General features: G+C 38.7%; 1 protein-coding gene across 1 annotated transcript in view; it reads left to right on the forward strand.

Moving 5' to 3' along the window:
• The window catches only part of LOC124164980, a 75,723-nt gene extending 58,393 nt beyond the window's left edge, over positions 1 to 17,330 (forward strand). Inside the window, exons 9-12 of the mRNA XM_046542219.1 lie at positions 218 to 365; positions 2,389 to 2,593; positions 3,923 to 4,590; positions 7,099 to 17,330. Coding sequence (XP_046398175.1) covers positions 218 to 365; positions 2,389 to 2,593; positions 3,923 to 4,590; positions 7,099 to 9,320 — 3,243 coding nt within the window. The 3' untranslated portion in view covers positions 9,321 to 17,330. The remainder of the gene's footprint in view (positions 1 to 217; positions 366 to 2,388; positions 2,594 to 3,922; positions 4,591 to 7,098) is intronic.
• Positions 17,331 to 21,854: the final 4,524 nt, after the last annotated feature.

Raw genomic sequence — 21,854 nt, forward strand, 5'->3', positions numbered from 1 at the left:
TCAAGCCCTGATGACGGTGGATGATAGGGCTATTGAAACGTCGGCAGAGATGGAAAACCTCACCCGGTGGGAAACCCTAAACAACTTCAATGTCATCATACTCTGGGAAAACCTCAGATCTTTCTTCAATATACATATTATTTTGCATTGCAATGTATTAATAGTAATTTTTATTGATGCTGGAATAATACTAACAATTTCCAATTTCATTTCACAGTTTTTCCTTCGCCTAAACTACCTCGAGATGCATCGGACATATGGTTGTGCAGCTAACCCACAGCGTACAAGACCCCTATGCGACTTTTGCGGTCGCAAGTTTTGTCAACCTCAGAAGCTCAAAGTTCATATTAAAAGGATGCACAGTGGTAAGAGATTATTTACATATTATTCTTATGATAATGCATAATATTAGTCATCTCTTCAATGGACTTAGTGTTTCATTGCCATGTGGAAAAGGCTATTCGGCAAACTCTCCAATAAGTGGAGGATATCATCATCTGGAGTCCTAGCACCTTTTGAAATGGCAATATAATGAGGTGCATAATCCTTGGACATTATGAGTTTCTTACTTAAGTTTGCCCATCAAATATTATTTCAACCTGAAATTAAATGGGATGCGTTATTCTATGTTCTCATGTCTTGTAAATCAGGAGAAAAGTAATCTTTATTTTTGTGCAGAACTGATTGAGTATAAACTCTCTTCTCAGTCAGTTTTTGCAAACAGCTATGAAAATTAGTCCGACGACCAAATGCCAATAAAGGTGGAAGGAAAAATATTTCCAAAACAAGTTTTTTGATTGCCTTAGGCAATCATTTACAGGGAGGAGAGCAAGTGTTTTACCAACCAAGGGCTAGGTTATGAGTAATGGGTTTGATTCCAGTGCAGCAGTATTGTGATGGCTACGCGTTACTGATGAGTTTTGTATATGTATTTGAAAGCAGTGGGGTAGCCAGGAATTTTGTTCATGAGGTGGTCCGAAATCTGAGAGGAAAATTAAAAAAAAGCAGGGTACTAAGAAGAGGGTTTTAAACTATTTTAACCTCTCAAGTTTAAATGCCTGTGGTCCTTCTCTCAGCTTGTGCAACCCAGCGTTTGCATCCTCCAATTGCCATGCCTCAAGCGTGCCCGACGTACCAAAGACATCCGAATGTTTCATTAGGTATTCCTATCTCTTAAGTTTCCATATATATACTTTTAGTGAGCATATATGTGAGACACATATGCCTGGTTTTGTTCTGTGCCCTTGTGTGGTCTTTGTTTGCGTTCTCATATGTTTTTAGAATATTTTTTTCTAACTGATGCCAGGAAGGAAATGCTTCCTCTGGGGTCAGCGTCTGGTGGATGCTAATGAAAGATATTCTTCCACTCAAGCTCTGGTTTATGTGCTTTCTTAGCGATTGTGTGAGATGTGTGGGAATGCTGAATGCTTTCCTCTCTGGTTCATTATCATCTGCTTTTATGCCTCATCGTTTCCTTTCTCTTTCATCGAGGCAATGATAGCGGAGGCATGGACTATCCAGGCATTGTCACTCAGCATCCCCACATTTTAGTATCTTATTTACGACGTTTGAAGCTTAGGGTTGGGATGTTTTCACCCCTATGTTTGCTTTGGTGATTTTTTTTTTTACCTTGGGTCCACTCCATATCTGTACCCCTGTTTAGTTGACCATGGCTTCTAGCTAGCGTGAGTTGTGCGATAGTGGTTTGTTAGGGAGCGTGTGAAATGGGGTTAATTGGGTCAATCTTCATTTATTATTTGTACGACATTAGAATTAATTTATTTTATGGAATGCTTGGAATTGGGTTATTGGGGTCATAGTTCAATTGTTAGTTGTATAATAAGAGTTAATGTTTTATTTTTTTACGATAGGTGTCTTTTCTTTTTCTTACTTAGTTATTAGATTGGTACATTTGTTACTCATGTATATAAATCTAATGCTGCCACCAGGCATGCCTACATGCCACAATATTAATAATAGTAATAATAATAGGTAATAATGAGCAAGTGCTTGATTCTTTGGAAGAAGAGAGCACAGAATGCTCATGTAGTACTTCGGAAATTTCAATTGGATACTCTCTGGATTCTATTTCCGGAGAGATTGAAGAACCTTCTCATTTTGCTCTGAATTTTCAAGAAAATAATTGGCAAGACATCGACAGTGCTGACCCTCCTCAACCTCATGCGAGTGAATTAGTTGGAAAACAAATATTGCCTGTTCCGTGTATAGATGATGCCTTGGCATATTTTTGAGTTATTTTTATTAATATTAAATAGTTATATTAAATGAATGTGAACTCTCTATCAAAATTAACTGTTTGGCCCATATGAAGTGCACCATCTTGTATGCTTTCTTTACTCATCGACTCTCTCCTCTCCTTGCCTGCAGATATGGCTGACGTTTTGCGAGAATTCCAGTGCAAGCTGTGCCTCAAGCTCCTTGGCTCTCGAGCAGCTCTCCAGCGCCACATGAAGGAGGTCCACCACAGAGATGTCGTCGGAGCCTGTGCCTGTGACAGATGCGGGAAGACCTTCCAGAATAAATCAAATCTCAAAATTCACATGCTCACACACTCAGGAGTCAAGCCTTTTCGGTAAAACTGGACCATCGTTATATTTTTATGATTCTTGTTCAGAATATTCAATTCCTCTCATGGTTTTATAACGATGAACATCTATAGACCACACAGTCAGCGTTTGTAGTCAAAAGAGTTTTCAGCACAGATGTTAATTCATTCTATTAATTATTTCATTCCTAGGATTGGCATAGTAAACCTCTCCATTTCTCTCTCTACCAAGGCAGTTTCTTCAGTCCCTTTGGTTATTCTTCCTCGTGTCCTTCTTAATATTCTAAATTAGTACTTATGTGTTGGTGTTCCCCTGGAGACTAATATGTCCCACCATTCAATGTAGCACATTACTGCTGTGTCTCGTAACCTACATACCCTGGTGTCAAGCTTTTCATACCTTCACTGTGCATGTGACTAAATTAACCAAGATGCTTTGGGAAAAAAATCCTGCTTTGTCTCTCTGGTGGTGGCTTTTTGGGAACAACCTGGTCTCCTTTGCCTCTTTGTGGTCTTTAGACCCCAACATCTTGTTCAGTAAGCCCCCACCAGGGTTCCCACTCAACCGTGAAAACCTTAAAACCGTGAATAACCCGTGAATTTTGTCTAGTGAAAAAACCTGGAAATAGCCGTGAATTTCATCATAAAACCTTAGAAATCTCTCAAACTTGATTGTAGAACTACGATAGACAGGTTAAAAGAAAAATCGATGTTTCGATCAGGTTTCAAGGCCGAGTCACGTGCAGATACTGTCCACGCATTTATCTTCACACGTGTATTCGAAGCGCAATTATTAATTGGTCCGTGTGCCATGACAGCACATTGACCTTAAGCCTGCGATTGGAAGACATTAACCCTGACAAAAAATCAGGCACTTCTTCACTTCCCTGCCACCCTGCTCTCTCCATTTTCCCTCTCACGCCCTTTAGCTGGACCTGTATTTTGCTAACTATAGGTGATGTCATGAGAGATAGCACTGCCATTGCTGCGTTTGCATTCAAGGCATCTGTTGCATTTGTTAAACTTTTAGTTAACGTGCGGCCGATGGTTGTTACGTGATCAATATTTCTGCCTAAAATGCCTTATCTACAAACCGTGAATTTGATGACATTTATACCATGAAAACCTGGAAAAAAACCGTGAAATTTATAATGTAGTTAGAGTGGGCACCCTGCCCCACTCAAGTACACTTTGAAGGCAGATGCATGGTGATATAGATTTAGATGATACTGCCAACGTGTAGCTGGGAACTTTTAAAATATGGTTAATTATTTAATCTTGACTGTCTTTTTCCACCTCTGGGTGACTCTGATGAAATGCAGCCTTTGGTGAAATTCAACTTTGTGTTTATTACAGTTGTGCCGAAGACAATTGCCCTGCAGCTTTTACCACCAAACAATGTCTTCAGTTCCACTACAAGAAAGTGCATGGGTATGGGGAGGACAACATGCCTTCCATTGAACGTTGCGTGGCGTACACATTCGATGCATACTCTGGTGGGACGGTCGAGGATCCTGGAAGGGGCAAGGTACCCCTGTTTGCCGGCACCCGCCTCGGGAAGGATGCGGACGACATGGACAGCAACCAATCGACGCAGCCACTCGGTTCCGAGATGGGTGACGACGAGTGTATGGGGGCGGAAGGGGAAAGCCCTCAGCAGCAGCCGAGGGTTCGGAAGGAAGCGTTAGGGGAGGGGAGGAGGGAGAAGGGTGGCAGGGGAAGAGGGCGGCGACCTGGAAGGCCCAGCGGAGCAGGGCGGGTGGTAATGGGCGTGCCATCAGAGACCCCAGAGGCCATCACGCCCGACTCCACGGCGGCGACGTTGCTGCATGAGGAGAACAGCGGGGGTGGGATGCACGTGAAGGGCATTGTGGAGGGAGACGCTCTCGTCGTGGTGGACTCGATGGTGCCACCTACAATCATTCCGGAGGATATAATGCCGCCTCACCAGGATGCAGACGTGCTGCCCCCGCCTCCTCCCGTCATCCCAGGCCTGCCTGATGGGTCTGTCGAATGCAAAGAAGGTGAGAGAATGTGCTATTTTGTTGTTTCACCCGGTGAAGACATATCTCTTAATCTCTCAATAGCTATACCAAGGACCACATGGAGGAGGCCCCATTCCATGCCATATGATGTTGATTGCTGTTGCCAATTCGATCACTTTTTAATTGGTTTTCAGAAATGTCCGCAGTGCAGCTATGAATTTAGAGTGATCCACTTTTTTTCAGTATTTTGCAGGACAGTATCTGCATTTGCAAGGAATAGCCTTGTAAATTTATGAATTTGATTGATCACTTCATCAGGAATGTGAATTTTAGTTAACAGCCCTGATTATGGCCTATTTCTCAGTGAAACTTGGATCACTTTGCCCATTAGCAGTGTTAGTGGAGGCTTTTGTAAAGTCATTTAAATGTGCGGTGGATGACATTACATCTGGAGACTGAGTTGAGGATCATCTTTTGTAGTATTCCTGAGCTATACCTCCAATTGTAGTTTGTTTTCATTTATGAAAGTTTAGACTACAAGCAATTTGGAAAATTTATCACAGCCTTTCAATTTCTGAAAAAACTGATAGGTTTATGATGGCTGAGCATGTAATTTTTGCGCACTGAGTCACTTCCTTCCTTGGTTCATTTATGATTTCCCGTAACTTTAAAATTTCACCACGAGGATTTTTTTTCAGCTAGGATTTATAGTTAAATCTCAAAGATCCTCTTTCCAGTTGTCCAGCATTATGCATGATTAGAGGTGCGTCTGAATAGCACTTTCAATTACAGTTTATAGCATTTTGTTGCATCTATTTTTTTTTCTTTATTTTCCTAATCTATCATTATAAGATGATTACAAAATGTGGAATAGTTTAAATAATTATGGGGTAGAGCAATGACAAATTAATGAATAATAAATATAGTAAATAATTAAATATGAGATTAATAGCCTCAATATCATTTACACTTGTTGAACATCAAAATAGAAGAAGTTTCAAAACTTTCTTCCTTCAGCTGGTTGCATCGGTCGATTGCAACTAGATTGCACTGACTGAAAAACCCCTCCACAACCTCGATGCTAACTGTTGACCAGATTTTGTGGAGTGCAGCATTTCCGAACTGAGTTTTTTGTATTGGCAGATGGCAAGAAATATTTGATGAACATCGGAGAAGCCATTGTCAGGGTTTTCTCTCAACCTCTGCTGATGTATGTAGTAGCTGCTGATGAAAATGCATGAAACCATCTATGAAGCAGTAAGGCCCAACATGGCATAGCGAGAGAGGGGCCTTACACTATAAATGTCTAACAAGTCAGTGTAAAAAGCAGAAAATTGATAGACTAATCTGAGAGTGACATCATCTTCAGTTATGTTCGAAAAACATGCAAAAATACCAAAATTTCAAAGCTTAAAATGCGATGCTACACATTTTCCTGGTATCTGATTGCAAAAATAATTTTCATGTTTTATTTTTTTAACCAAATGGAACAAATCTGGGGGCGTCCCAAGAGAAATTCGAAAACTTAAAAAATAAGGACCACGGTGTAGTAGGGACCACTGACCATAGTGTACATCCATCTTGAAGTAATACTCCTTTTGGTGATAATCTAAATTATCGTGCCAGTTCGATACTTCCACTCCACAAACACCCTACAATCGCCCCCCGAATAGAATCCTCTCATCTAGTACTATTAGGGCTATCTAGATGAGTGGATTTGATTCGGTGGGCGATTTTGGAGCGTTTATGCAGGTAGGTATTGAGTTATTTACAAATTATGTTAAAAATTGTATGTAACATCTTTTTTAAGTATGCATTATATATTTATGAATTTCAGTTATAGTGAGTATAAAATTGAAAATTCCGGGAGCCATAAGATGCTCTGTTGTCTCCTCTCTCTAATGTTCTCTCTAAACTCACTCAGAAATCTTATTACACACTCAGTATTTTTTTGGAATTATAGGTCTCTGAGAAAATACTCTTTTGAATCAATGTGGGTGCTAAGAGGAGGGCACTTTGGTTATTCACTCCAAAATTACTGGTATAAGTTGCTGGGGAAAATTAAGTAAACCCCATTATTTCCAGGCATTTCTGGGTGAGCTCTGAAAAAACAAACAAACTATTTTATTCATGACAAACAAAACAGAATCAGAAACCAGGAAAAAATTCAGAAACCATAAATACATAACACTCTTAAAATACACCCCAATGTGTGTTGAGTGGAAACATTAAGTCATGGTCCCCTTGCCAACTCTCAATAAGAGTGAGTAAACAAAAATGCAAGGTTTCTCTGCACCATGTCTTCCCACCACTTATCAATTTTTTACCAGTTGCCTGCTTCAAATGCTTATCATATTATTTATTTGTCTCAATTCCTGTTGAAATATTTTATTGGAGAGCTAATGTTTATATGTATGTCCTTTATGTGTAGGTACTCTTCAGCATTTGCAATTATCTTTGTTCAATCGTATGACAACTGTTTCCTAGCTTTTTTAAATCTAAGGAAAGATTGAAATAGAATGTTGACTGTGAAACCTTGCTCTCCAGATATCGGTAGCAGAGAGAGGACGTTCATTAGTCCGTCGCTTTACTCTCGCTATCCCGTTCCAGCGATGCTCGGAAGCATGGTGGACTCGCAGCCGCCGCCCCTGACGCCCCAGCCTGGCCCTCTCCCCACGGAGGTAGCGCCGCAGACCCCCACACTCGAGGCCTACAACGGTGGCCAGGCTGTCTTGGGCCCACCAACGACCATGGCCCAGTACACCGACCACACTCGTGTTTCATTCCCCGGTGGCAAGGTTGTCAGCAAGGGCAGCAAGAAGTGGATGGGCGACGGGTCAGTGCCCATGCGACCAGCTTCCGAAGCTGAGATGGACGAGGAGGAAGATGAGGAAGAGGAGGAGGAGGAAGACGAGGAGGAGGAGTTGGAGGACGAGGAGGCCGTGAAGCGAGAGGAGGTGGTTGTCGTGCCCACGGACGGGCAGGTGCAGGTGACCGATGTGTACGGTGCTTTCCCCGAGGACGGCCGCTTCGAGGAGGCTGGCCCCGAGGAGGGCTTCCGCAGGCCAGAGGAGTCGAACGCGAGCCTCCTGGTCGAGGCGGCACTCGATGCAGCCGAGAGGGACATGACGGGAGGTGGTGGAGGCGTGGCAGAAGATGACGCGAAGCCACACCCAGAGCCTAATACGGACGGGTACCAGCTGACGCCCTCACCTGCCCGCCCCAATGGTCCCGACCAGCAGAGGGGTCACTTAGGGGACGACGGAGATCATAGGGTTCTGCACCACCCACAGCCTTCTCACCACCACCCCTCCTCCCACCTACAGCAACACCACTCGCATCACCCCTCGCACCACCATCTACAGCACCATCCGCACCACCTCTCGCTGCACCCGCAACTGGCACACCCCCATGTGCACCTTCCACCTCCCGCCTCTCATCTCCATGTGCAGGGTGGTGCCCTCATGCTGCACCACTCACACCACCCCTCGCACCACCACACAGCCGCATCCTCCTCCCATCACCACCACCCCTCAGTGCACCACGCAGGCAGCGCCGGCGCTGGCCTGCACCCCGACGACGATGATGACGACGACCGCCTGGGACCTGGCTCTGAGGCCACCAGTGTTGGCACCATCGTCGAGAGGATTGTGAACACCAGCCTGGCAGAGGACGATGAGACGGATGGTCGGGATGAAGTGGTGGTGCCGCATCCAAGCGTCAGGGCCATGCACCACCTCCTGCACCCAGACACGTATGTGCCTGAACCCCATGGTCGACTCCCACCGGCTGGCAGCCTGCCATCTCCACGGAACATGACTCTATTGGGAATGAAGGCTGCGGTCAAAGTGGAGGAAGAGTTGCAACACATGGCTGCCATGCAGCAGCAGAGGACAGAGGAAGAGGAGGAGGGCGAGGAGGAAGGCCTGGACATGAGCTACAAGCATGCCACTGGTCACTATGGCCGCACCACTGCTGGCCTGGCCACGCACCACATGCAGGAGGAAGACGAGGAAGGCAACCCAGGGGTGGGGGCCGGAGACCCCTCTGCAGACGACCTGCAAGACTTCCGTGTGCTTCGCAGTCCGCAGGTGGTGGAAGGTCGCTTTGAGCAGTCCTCAGGAGGGCTGGACATGAGCCGTGGTTCCTTCTCATTCGCCCTGCCTTCGGCTGCGGCTGCAAGGTGTTTCCCTCTCTATGACGGTTCCAGCTCAGCAGCCGACGTGGCACGCTCTGTGGATCTACGGAGGGCAGGCCTTGCGTATACGTCTCCTCCCCTTCCTCCATACTCACAGAGCCTCGACCTGACCCCCATGAGGACAAGGCACAGCGTTGACCTATCCCTTCCGAGGTCCCTTGTTGGGTCAGATGGGGTGGGAGGGCCGCAGCAGAGTTCCGGAGGCCAGAGTCCACCGTCGCCGATGCACCGGCACCTGTGTCATGCCCCACCGCCTGTGTCCCCGCACCATCATGTACACCATCACCCCCATGGGGGTGGAGTGGATGGGATAGGGGGCTGCATTGTTGGGGATGATGGGGGGGAGGGTGGCAGTGGCGGTGGCCTCTCGCCCCCACCCCCTGGGTCATACCAGTCGGCAGGTGGCTATCTGCATGGGCCCCCTTCGTACCATCGTCAGGGCCTGGCGCAGCACCCTCCCTCACCCCCACCTTCACCGTACCACCCACAGGCAAGGACTGCCCCTCATATGCCTCCCCCTCCTCCAGCGGCCTCCCCATCTCCCTATCACCATTACTCGGGGTATTATTAGAGGGATTGGGTGATATTCTCCCATCTGTTTTGACCTTGATGGCAATGGTACCCCCATGTTGACTTCGTTTTACTGCCTAACGTTGCTGATTAACGTCTGCCCCCCCTTCCTAGATTTATTTGATAGTTTTCATTCATTCTTACTTGGCTGTATGATGTCATAATTCCCCTTTGTTTACAATTTTCTTATACCTCTGTTTGCTTTCAAATCAATCCTTTTAAGTATTATGTGATACTCATCCAACTTAGTAGGTTGAGACTTGAGACTTTTTATTTAATTGAATGGGTCATTTGTGAAGCTTAGGACCATTTATATCTTCTTTTTCTTCCGATGCTCAGATAATCTGCTGTGTATCTTATCTCCTTCTTTCTATGAGGAGTAATGAGGTAGTTACAGTAACACAAAGTATAGCACAAAAATATTTCATTTTTCTATTGAAAGTGAGCAAAGTGTTATTGAACATGTGTTAATTTTTTTACAGTTTATATTGCCTTAGGTAACAATTAGGACGCCCAGTAAGAGTTTGACCTTGTAATCTCATTGTTAGTGTGGACCTCTATAGTTGTTTTCATGTTGAAACACATGAGGTCTAGGCTCTTATGCACAAGAATGCGTCTTCTGACAAACCTGAGATTTTTATAATTTGGTAGTATTTTATTTGTTGTTGCATGCGGTAGAGTGATTTTAATACTTGAAACTCAGAGGTGTTGAAGGGAGTAAATATGCTTCAAGTTGCTCCTTTGTTATCTTGCGGGAATGCATCTGATCTTGATTGTATGGTTATAGAAATATAATTGTTTGAAATACCTCTCTATATGCCTGAAATTGTGGACTTCATAGCTTGCTATTCAGTGCAGTTAAGCAGTTTAAAGGCAATTTAACAGTATTTATCTTAGCTTCATATTCATCAAATCATTCTTATGTGATATGTCCGTATGCTGGAAGATAATTTAGCTTTAAGATTTTTGCTCCACTTTTAGAGAATAATGGATTCTTCAAGTGCTACAGTTATTTTAATCATGTTGAATTGGCTTCAGAGTTTCTATTAATTATTTATGGTCCTTTACTTGTGCAGCGTGACCATTATTTAAATGCTGCTGTATTTTAGTTTACGTGTTAAAGTAAAAAGGGAATATAATTTCCTTTTTTGTAAATTTCATTGTACCAATGAATGAAAAATAGTTGCATAATCGGCTGTATGAGAAGAATGTTAGCATTTCTTGTATTCCTTCTGTCTTTTGCATGAAGGCTGTGTTTTTTCAGCATCACTTACTACAAAGTCTTTTATGCATCATCATGTTTCAGTAGGCTGAATAGGATAATGCATCCGTTAGTGGATGCCTAACCTAATTTATTTCTTGTGGTGAATGATTTACTTTCTTATTAATGGGCATAGGCCTCATTAGTGGAGTTGATAATTCAATTATCATTCACATTTTATCAAGAAGTCATCTCTTTGGGTTTATATATTCAATGCACTCTAGGGAGAAAATGGACAATATGTTATGCTAGTCAGATTTAGAATTCAAAGTCAAATGCGGCCTGTTGAAGATATTGTTTTTAAATTGTAATTTATCCAACTTATTACCTTTTCATTCTGTCCACTTCTTTATCTTCGGGCAGAATGAATTTCAATAATTGTTATTTACATTTTTACTTTAACTTTCATCCCATGCATAAATGCATTGTGTTGGAATACTTTGTTATTGTTGGACTTACCTTTCAGGCTACCATTGATACAACTTGTGGTAGCTATCAGTTTTGTTCGTTGAAAATTCATTTTTTATCTTCGGCAATTGTATTTTTGCTGGAAGGAATATCATAGAAATTTTGTTACCTTTTATTGCTAATTCTGTTTTTTTTTAATGAGTGTTATTCAGTTCTTGGTAAAATTGACAAAACTTATCTTTCGGCCAGTGGGACTGACAGATAGCTCACTTTGAAGATTGGTCTTAAAGTTTCTGGCAATATAACTTAGCAGCGAAGAGTTTATTTGCATGTGAAGTTGACCATGAAACTTGATTATGTAAGCTGTGCATTTGGTATCTCTTCACCGTTGGCCAGGTTGAAAGTTGATTGTTGTGGTGGTTCTGATACTCCAGGGGATTTTATGGACTATAGTATATATTATATTAGATTAATTTGTACTGCCCCCTACCACCCCAGAGAACTGAATACTTTATTATATGCATTTTAATGTTGATGAAGAATATATATTTAAAACAATATATGGATAAACCGACTACCATATAACCCATTGTTGTTAATACAAGTTTCCATGTGAGTTTTTACACTCAATTTGATGGCAATTTTATGATGTTACCAAAGTGCAAAATACCTATTTAAAAATTAAGTACGATATTAATCACAAAAATAAAAAAAATTGAGGGACAAAGCCGCCAGATAACATGCTTCCATTCAAATTGTGTGTTCATAATTTTCATTATTCAAATTAATATTTATTGTAGATAATGATATTACTATGTCAAACCAAAGAGCTCATCAAAAGATTGAATTATATCACTCAATTTGGTTATCTTTTTTCATTGCGATTTCCTATAATAGTGGGTACTATCATTAGTCCCAACTTCTTAATTTTATTTAGTACTGCACTATTTTTTTGTGAAAGTAAATTAAATGCATTTTTTCATGTGTATTGTTTATGATCTTATTCTTTATATAATTTCTGACTTTGTTTCTTTTCCTGAATTTTATAATTTTATTTTTATCGTAAATGTTACAAGCCATCATTTTGCCTGTGAATTCACCTTGTAGCATGAACAATGTGTGCAGTTGTTGTGAAGCACTTCATGTATTGAAAGTACATAATTAAGTAGCGTAATTGGTTGTTTAATTCAATGAAATATGTAGCATAATGTAGTGAATCTATCAGTATACACAAGTTATTGAGATTCTGAGCAATTAAGAGTACAGTGAGGTATTTTTGGATGCCCATAATGGAGTCATCAGTTATATTTTTCTTAAGATGTAGAGTGAGCGTCTGTAAGTAATGGATTTCCAGAATAATAGACGTATTGTAATGCCCATTAAAAGAAGCATCAATTGAGTTCTATCTCTTAATTTGCATGGTTGATTTATTGTGGGTATTATCTCATTTCAAATTGTGCTCTGATTTTGAAGGAAAAATTTAATTTCGAGATGAAGAAATGGTGAAAATGAATGTCCATTGTTCATCATGCAGTAAAATTGGCTAAATTTTATTACATGTAACTTGTAAAGGGAAGTAATGGTTTATGTTTTGATGAGAGGGAATATTTTTTTGTTAACTACATTAAAAATATAGGTAAAGATTCACCTATGTTAATTATGGCTTCGATTGAAAGTTAATCCTAAAGTACAATGAAATGCGTTGTCAGTCTTTAGTGTGAACTGTTGTTATTGTCAGCCATGGAATATGGCGCTAACAAGATTTTGACGCCACTAATTAGAAAGTTTTCATCAAATTGTGCAGGTAAATCAAAGCAATAATGAAATATTTCACTGTCTCCCATTTTTCTGAAAACACCAATCAATGGCTGTCATTCTGGCAGTGACAAATAGGCTAAACTTAAGACTAAAAATATGGGAGACTGAAAAACATTTATTTTGAATTGAGTGGCTGAAGTTTTAGAAAATAATTTGATGGAGTGCCGTTGTCTTAACTCTTTCATTAATGTTGCTCACATATGTATCTTGTTTTCGAACTCTCATGACTCTCTCATTAATAGAGCTTTCTTGCCTCTGTTTGAGAAGATTTGCCAGTATCCAGCTGGATTCACATTCAGTCATGAAAACTCCTTTAAATACTTTCTAGACTAGTCATCGTGTCTTTGAATCATGGCTAATCCATTTCACATATCTTATATTTGATTCTCAGTATACATCTTTCTTCAATATGAGCACAAATATTTTCCGTTCTTCCCTATTTACTTTAAATGGCTTTGAGAATAATGTGCCCTTCGATCTATTTTATTTCATATATCTGTACTAACGCACACCAATACACTAATTATCTATGCTTTATTTCGCTACTAAATGATAAATCATGGTTGATATTCTCGGTGTAAGATTTCTTGATAGCCTATTTGAAATTGCCTCGTCTTTGTTGTCATTCATTGAATTTTGCATTTAGCGTTGCCAAAGGAGTAAAAATGTTGAAAATTTTATATATTTTTGTTACTCTTTATTATTATGACAATTATTGCTGTATCTATTGTTCGTTTTATTTTTCTTGTTCTCTGCCCTTGTTTCTGGACTTCAGCATTGTCTGTGTTAAGCAAGCATGTTTTCTATTTGCCATCCTTAATCTTATACTTATCTATATTATTTATCCTAGAATGCTTGATATTATTTATGTTTTACATTATTCTCTCAGATTTGCTTACTCTGTAATTATATTTATGGAGCAATATTTGCTGTAGATGTAATTTCTAAGAGCTTTATTATTATGCTCTACACCAATGTTTTATTCTACTGTGGCATGTTTAAATGCTAGTGATTTTAATTCGAGATAAACACCATCACATAGTTATTTGTTTCATTTTTTTTTTTGATTGTTGCACAACCTGGAGCAATCACAGCAAAGTAAATAATGCTTTATAAGATTCATGTAGGAAGAAGATATTATGGTAACATATGTTTGTATATACATATATGTATGAGTATTAAAACTGACTGTGTGTACATATATAAGAAATTCATATGTATATACATACTGTATGTATGTTTTTATGTATGATATCTGTATATGTGTTGGCATATATATGTATGCATAATGCTTGTATACATGTTTGTATGCACACATATATATGTAGGTACACATGATTAATTATAGAATTCTCAAGTATTAAAGCATTAGAGGAATGTTAGTTTTTTAGTCTGCCTCGTAGTTGGTATTATAGTTTGATTGTTATGATGTAGAAAATCCATCTAGTCCTTGTTAATTTCTTGGCAGTTTTTTTTGAGGAATTTCATTCTAATATTAAGTCATGTAGCTGAGATTTTCTCACAAAGGGGGCCAAAACTATTGATATTCATTTGACATCTGAGGTTAAATTAGGTAAAAGTTTATATTATCGTGGAGACCTCTATTTGTATTTCCCCTCCACAAAGTATTGCACCTGCCAGTATGTAAGTAAAGAAAACCTTCGTTGTTGACCAGGGGTGTTATGTGCCATATGTATTAATCTTCTGGCAGAGTGTTAATTCAAGCATTGAAACTTTGTACTCCCTTTTCAATGTAATGAGTATTATAATACAAACAAGTTCATATTTTGAAGCATTTCTTCTTTCATTCCACTAATGTTGTGCTCGACAGTGTTTCCAATGATACCATGGGAATCTGATTCCTTTTGGTTAGTCAGTGTGTGGGACGTCTTCCACTTGAAGGATTATTCATGCTCTTGTGGAAGAGTGTTAAGTGTTAGTCATACAAATAATGATTCATGATGTACCATTATTTATAAATTCCAAGTGAATTCCACGCCTTGAGTGCTTCTGTGTGCCAAAGAATCATTTTATTGTGTCTCAAGGATTGTTTGAAAGAAGTCCATCATGTTCTAAATATTTTCCTTGTTGATTGAGAGCATATTAATCTTCCCCAAATGGACATATGCTGTTAAAGAGTCCATTAAGGGTACACACGTGCTCCAATATTGTACAACATTTGAAAAAACATCCACGAAAAAATAGTGTGAGTGACTCTTAGTTATTTCCGCTATGAATGGTAAAAATGTGTATCCTGATGTTAAATTCAATAGTTAATTAATGTTTTATATAACATTTGTAAACAAAAAGGCAGGAAAGTTGCAAGTCTGTTTGGCTTAAGATAAAATAAGGTTTCATATCAGTAGATGATGGTTGTTACTCTGTGGAATGAAATGATATTTCATTGGTAAAAAATTTAAGATCAGAAGGTAATGTAATTCATTTAAAGCATTGGCAAAAGTCACATCCTTTACTAATTGTTTAATTTTGATTACTTTTTATTATCAAAACAAGGTGGCACTTGATTGTGTACAAAACTTTATATAGGTATGTTGCTTTATCCTGGCTGTTTCATGTTGTTGGATACTTGCATGATTTTAAAATTAAAATATTTACTCAAATTCTGATGTAATTTCCTCTTATTTCTCTCTCTCCAATTATTCAATTTTGTTTAGTATAATTTTTATTCATATCACAAATATTCAATATGTTCATAAATTGGCCATAAGTTCAGGTTAGTGATTCATGAATTATAAAGTAGACGATTTTCTGATGTGGGACGTATCAGATTTCATGCTGCTTTGGTTTTTTAGGATATGTTTCTAAGTGAATGAAGACCATTGCTGACAAGAGGAAGTACATCCTCATGTTCCGTCAGATGCTATGTGTTGCCATATTTTGCTCTATATGGAAAATAATGAAGCAGAATTTGTTTGTTAGCTAGAGTGGAGTTTTTCCTTAACCTTTTTACTTTCTTATGAGAGGAATATGGGATACAAATTTAAAAATTGCCTTTTTTTGCCTGACTTAGTGTCCATCTATGATGATTTGGTATTTACTCATGGCGACATGATATTTAAAGCTGTATATAAGCTGTTATAGGCAAGTGCATTTTCACTTACGGTTATCAGTTTACTGTCTTTAAAAATTCAATCTTACGCCTTTTGACCAAATCTTACAACATCAATGGATGGTCTTGAGAAAGTCGTCTTTTGATTTTCCTAATTATCTGCCATTTGTTTCATGTATTCAATATAAGTTGAATTGAACAACCTTTTGCCAATCGAAAGAATTACTTATGTTTCTGTCATGTGCTTTGAAAGCACTCAGAATGTTTGATGTAATGTCTGTTTTGTCTTGTTACGATGGGTCACGCCTAGTTGACATTGTTTGTGGGGAAAGCCTGCGTGAATGTACCTGTCATCCTCTATTACTGTGCACAACATGTAAACAGTAAATCCTTTTTAATCCAAATGGCATTTTCTTATTTTGTGATTAATTCACTCTACAGCTGTTTATAGACTACCTAAGTTTAACATTGTTCAGAAACTTTTTAGGCTGGTATGAAACATGTGAATGTTTTGTGATTAGGTGAATTAGATTCCCTTCTATGTATTTTGTTTCACTTGATTTATAGAATTAACACATGTTACTATGTGAGTGGGGTAAGTAACGCTATCATCCACCATTATATTTTATTTAATTCAGTCATCTTTTTGTTATCAATATTAGCAAATTGGACTAAAGAGGGTTTACAGTATTTTCATTTGAATTTTCAAGTGAAAATTGCTGTCTCTGGGTCAAAATAATGTTATCTCGAGTACAAATTTCTACTGTACTTGGAAGGTTATCTTTAGTCAATATAAATTTTATGTAGTTCAGTGTAACTCAGGTAATTGAAATTGAAACGACATAAGTTTTTAATAATCTTGTATAACTAATCATCACAATTAAGTGAATATGCTCTACTTTTCATTTATGCTAATGCATTGTGACATGTGTATGCCAAGAATATTGGAATTAGTTCTTTATTTTCCAAACTATGATGGAAAGGAGAATGCGTATACATGGCAACCTTAAGTTATTTGGCTGGAAAGACTCCTGGTATTGAATGAATGGAGTGAATGCTATTAATGGAAATTTCAAAAAGTGGGCATGCATTTACAGAAAGGTATGCTTTTCAAACTTTATCTCGTACAAAAAGGGCATGTGAAAAAATTTAAAAAAATGAAAGGGAATTTTAATGGGAACTTGCTTTCTAAACTACCTGTGATACTTGGAGCATTTTAAACAAAAGAAGTAAATATCCATACAAATTTGGTGACATCAGTTCATACCTGTTGGCCACATTCAAAATAAAATGTCTCTTAGGTATAGAAATTGTGTTATCTAACTGTTGTGATATCATTATTTACAACTTGCTGGCCATGTAATTTAAATTCTTTTAAGTATTTTTTTTGCTTTTGAGATTTTAGTAGTATAGGTGCTAACTGTACATACCATAAATAAATATCATAATACTGATATTGTGTTCTTTCTATTATTCCCTTTTAGTACTGCAAGTTCTACACAATCATTTGATCGAAGGTTTACAAAGTGCATGCTTAATAGTCGTAAATAAATTAAATCGAAACTAGGAGCTTGAATGTAGTGGAAGGGCTCCTTACTGGGGATCATCCATCTGAGGTGTTTAGGGGGACGTAGAGGGTCCAGCCTATTCTCACCCAATCTCACGTGGGGGAGAGGGGTCAAGTATCACGTAATTTTTTCTTTGCAAGAAACAGTGTAAAATGTGATTCTAGACTACAATCATTGCAATATTCATTACTAGGTTTTGCTTATGTTAAATAAAAATCATTAAATATTTTTTTATAAATCCTATGCAATGAAACATTGACTAACGTATTTACATTGAAAATATGCATTTTAAACAATCTCACGCCAGATTACAGGGAGGAGAACGACCCAAATCTCATGATATCTCTCAAAGGGGGGAGGGGAGGTTCCAAAGATTGCCAAAATCACCTCATATAATTAATGGACGTCCTGTTAAATAAAAACTTTTGGGATATGTTGCCGCATCAATTTTTGGGTGGCCCCAACATTTCCCGACCGATGCTGGTCGCTTTCTCAAGGAAATCTGATGAGTTGGGAATTGAAATTCATATATGTACATGTATCTGTGTCAGGGGGTGGAGGGAGGGGAGCCAGAGGTTGGAGAAGTAGGTTGTTAATTGTTTTTCTGGATTATGGGTTGCCAAGTATGACTTATTTTAAGGCCGATGGTTCTGTTAAAATTGTTCTCCTCTTTAGTTATTTCTATGGCTTCTCCGACGAGTCTATTTGAAACCTTTCAATTTGGCAACAATTTTTGCTTCCTTAAGGTCGATTGTGTGGCCCAGCACTGGCTACCGCGGACTTAGTTGACTGCCCCAGTCGAATTGCTCTCTCGTGCTCCTCTAGGCATGTTTTGAATAATCTACCTGCTTCGTCGATGTAGTTCTTCCCAAAGGTCTGGCAATGAATTCAGTTGACCCCTTCGACTTGTGCTGGAGTTCTATCCTTGACAGTTTTTATGAGATGCTTTATCTGCATCGTGAGGAGAGAAGATTGTCCTTATCTGAAATTTTTGAAGAATTTAAGAATAATGGACTTAGCAATTATTACCCTTCATGACTTCCACAATTTATTTCAAAATTATGACCAGTTTCAGTTTAGATATTATCAAATACATAAACACAAAGGAATAATATGGCAGGGACAGGTTTGTATTTGTTAAGGGAGTTTATTTGAGTGGGGGGGGGGTTCAGGGTGGGAATTGGTGAAGCACGGAGGGGAATAGGGTGGGGGAAAAAAGTTTGTCATTCAGATTGTGGGGGTGAGGGTTTTGGGATGGTGATGAGTAATAAGGGGGTGGTGGGAGATGGGATGATGAGTGATAAGGGGTGGGATTCGGTTAGGAAAGGTTTCATCATTGAGAAGGTTTCGATTTTGTGTAATCACCCGAATTTCCATCGAATCCGTCCTCCTTCCTTCCCTGTTAAAATGCAGTATTACCGGCTCTAAGTCGCTTTGGTGTCTCATCTCCAATGGGTGTTGGGCGAAGACTGACAAATCATCCTTATTCTTCCAGCGTGTCTTGTGTTCTTTCACTCCTGTCTTGAAATTTTTTCCTGTTTGGCCAACATAGCAAGATTCACAATTTAATTTATACATACCAGATTTTAAATTAGGTTTAATTACATCTTTTGGATTGTTAAGCCATCTTCCCTAGGTGTTGTTATGATAAAAGCATACCTTGTATGTACATATTTATTTTTCGGGATGGCTTGGGATACAGCATAAGATAGGGAACAGATAAAAGGTATTTTGCACCATTTGGTTGACTTTTTAGGCTTGATGGGTAGCTAGGAACTTTATTAAGAGTAAGAAATCCATTTTAATTTTCTATATAAAATCCAGGTAGTTAAAGATGCTCATATCTGTTCTTATGAACAATTTGTCTTATAATATTTAATTCCTGTTTAAACTCAGTTTCCCAAACGGGTATGACTATGAACCATAGCATGAAAGGATGTGTTTATGAGAATGGGATTGACATGAGCTGTTAGGTATGATGGCATCTGTATGAGTAGGTTTCCGGTAAATGGAAAACTTATGCCTGTTATTTTCAATGGAAATAGTCAGGTCAGAAAAAATTTAAATTGGTCCTCCAAATTCGGTGGTTAATTTAATTTTCTGTTGGAGGCCATTTAAAATGGATAAAAACCAGTCAAGTTGTAACCTGCAAACAAATTATATCATCAACATATCTGTACCTGAAAAACTAGCTAGCCAGTGTAGGGTAAAGCAAGAACCACGAAGAATTTTGTTAATGTCATTAACACCTTCCTCTTTTTTGGTATGAAACAGATTTAGAGCACTGTATTTTCAACTAGGTCAAGTGATCTATTACATTTGCAGCACAGAATAGAAAATTAGACTTGATTGAGACTAGATGAAAAGAAGCTTTAATTCAATCATATTCTTTATATATTATCTGTACAAACCTATATTTTTTCTGTACATGTGCCATACAATTCAATGCAGAATTGGATGGTCAGATTTTCCATTCATATGAGCAAGGGCAGATCCTGGATTTTTTCAGGAGGGGGGGCCACATTAGTCTGAAAGGAAAATGGTCTTCTCATGTTTGGTATTAAGAACAACATAAAACAATTATTGTACAGATTACATCTCCATACTCCGTAATCTGCCTATGCATGTTGTGTTGATTTTTTTTGGAAAATTCTATCCCTACTGAGACCTCCCTCCCTGACCCTTTCAATTATTCTTTTTGTAATTCTGTCTGTCACGCCAAGCACCACTATTGTTGTTTTCCTTCTGCTTTCATTGTGATGGCTATTTTCAGGCCAGTTGAGAATAGGAAAAAGCTAGTTTTTTGAACCGGGAACCTCCAATTTAGTGGCTGGTCTGTCATTAAGATAAATTTCCACATCCTTGTCTTTTCTCTACATTTTTGTTTTAATCCACGACAGCTTACATTTTTGTACTTGAGAATAAAGTTAACATGTTTATGTTGCAATCATCAAAGCTAATCTAAACAATTAATGAAAAATTTTGTAAATAAGAATGCCTACATTTAGTCACTTTTTTTGTTCTTAGCATACAGAAGAGATTTTTAGCTAGAACATCTTTAGCCTAATCCTGTAGTACTGAAGGGTTTTTTAGGCTTATGATATGTGGTCTTACCAAGGGTTGTTGCTTTGCGCAGTTGGGGAAAGTCTTTCTCTTCAGAGATTCAATATTTATGGATCAATTGTCACTTGGGTGATTCAATCACTTCATTATTGTGATTCTAAATTAATTGAAGACTCATCAATCCACTAGAGCAGTGGTTCCCAAAGTGGGCGCTACCGCCCCCCTGGGGGGCGTTGCTGTAGTCTATGGGGGCGAAAAGAGCCAAGGGGGCGACGGGGGCACCTGAGGGTCCTGACAATGTGACAAATACGAAGGTTCCATGACCTTCCTTTTGTCTTCGTTTTCAAGCTTTGCTTGTAAAGTTTACTTTGTTTTCTGCTTATGGAAGTAATTTAAACCATGCGTTTTCTTACATTTTAAAGTAAGAACTGTTGAAAAATATTTCCAAGCCTTTCTTGCACAAGGGAAACGTTTGAAGGGGTTTAGTTTCATTTGGTCTATCGTTGGTACAACTTCACGACACAGAGAACTTAATTATTTATTAGTAATTTAATTAATCATTCTTTTTAATTTAATTATTACAATGTTCCTCATTTGGTTAATTAGTATATGATTCTGATTATTATTTAAAAGATACCGATTAGGGGGGCATTGAGTATAGGTTTATGGATCCAAGGGGGCGGTGGCTCGAAAAAGTTTGGGAAACACTGCACTAAAGCAACTTAGCGATTGATAGGGACTCAAAGTTGGAAAATAATCGTAGACTTGAGTCAGTGAAATGATTGATGGCAGACCACGATGATTAACTGCGGTTATTCGTTTTGTTAGCCAAACGTCGTTGGGTCTGTAATCAAATAATTTTGATTTAAAGCACTAAGTTTTTGTCAACCTTTCATTTTTTCCTTATATCATCTGATTTTAATGACTTTAATATTTTTCGCTTTATTTTGTTATATTTCCATTAATTTTTAGCACAAAAAATTCACTTTATACTATTCAACACTTTTATTCATGGTGTATGCATTTTACTTTTCTCAACTATCTAGTATTTTCTTCCTAATTTAATCAATGGAATATGAAAAATGATATTAATCAGAATTTGGCTCACAAATATTTGCTGTGGTCCTTGGCTGCAAACAAAACGCGACTGTTCTAATTCCTTCAAGACGTCATAGTAGTGAATGAAAAAATCAGAAAGGGGCAAAATAAAAATTATGACTCAACAACAGGCTCAATACAAGATGAGCAGGCAGACAATGTGAGCCATTCCACAGATGCTCCTCCTCCAAAACGACCACATCGAACCTTGATCACATCGACCGCATTGAACTTGTGGCCAAATTTTCT

The sequence above is a fragment of the Ischnura elegans genome, chromosome 9 (assembly GCF_921293095.1).
Source record: "Ischnura elegans chromosome 9, ioIscEleg1.1, whole genome shotgun sequence".
Classification (NCBI taxonomy): domain Eukaryota; kingdom Metazoa; phylum Arthropoda; class Insecta; order Odonata; family Coenagrionidae; genus Ischnura; species Ischnura elegans.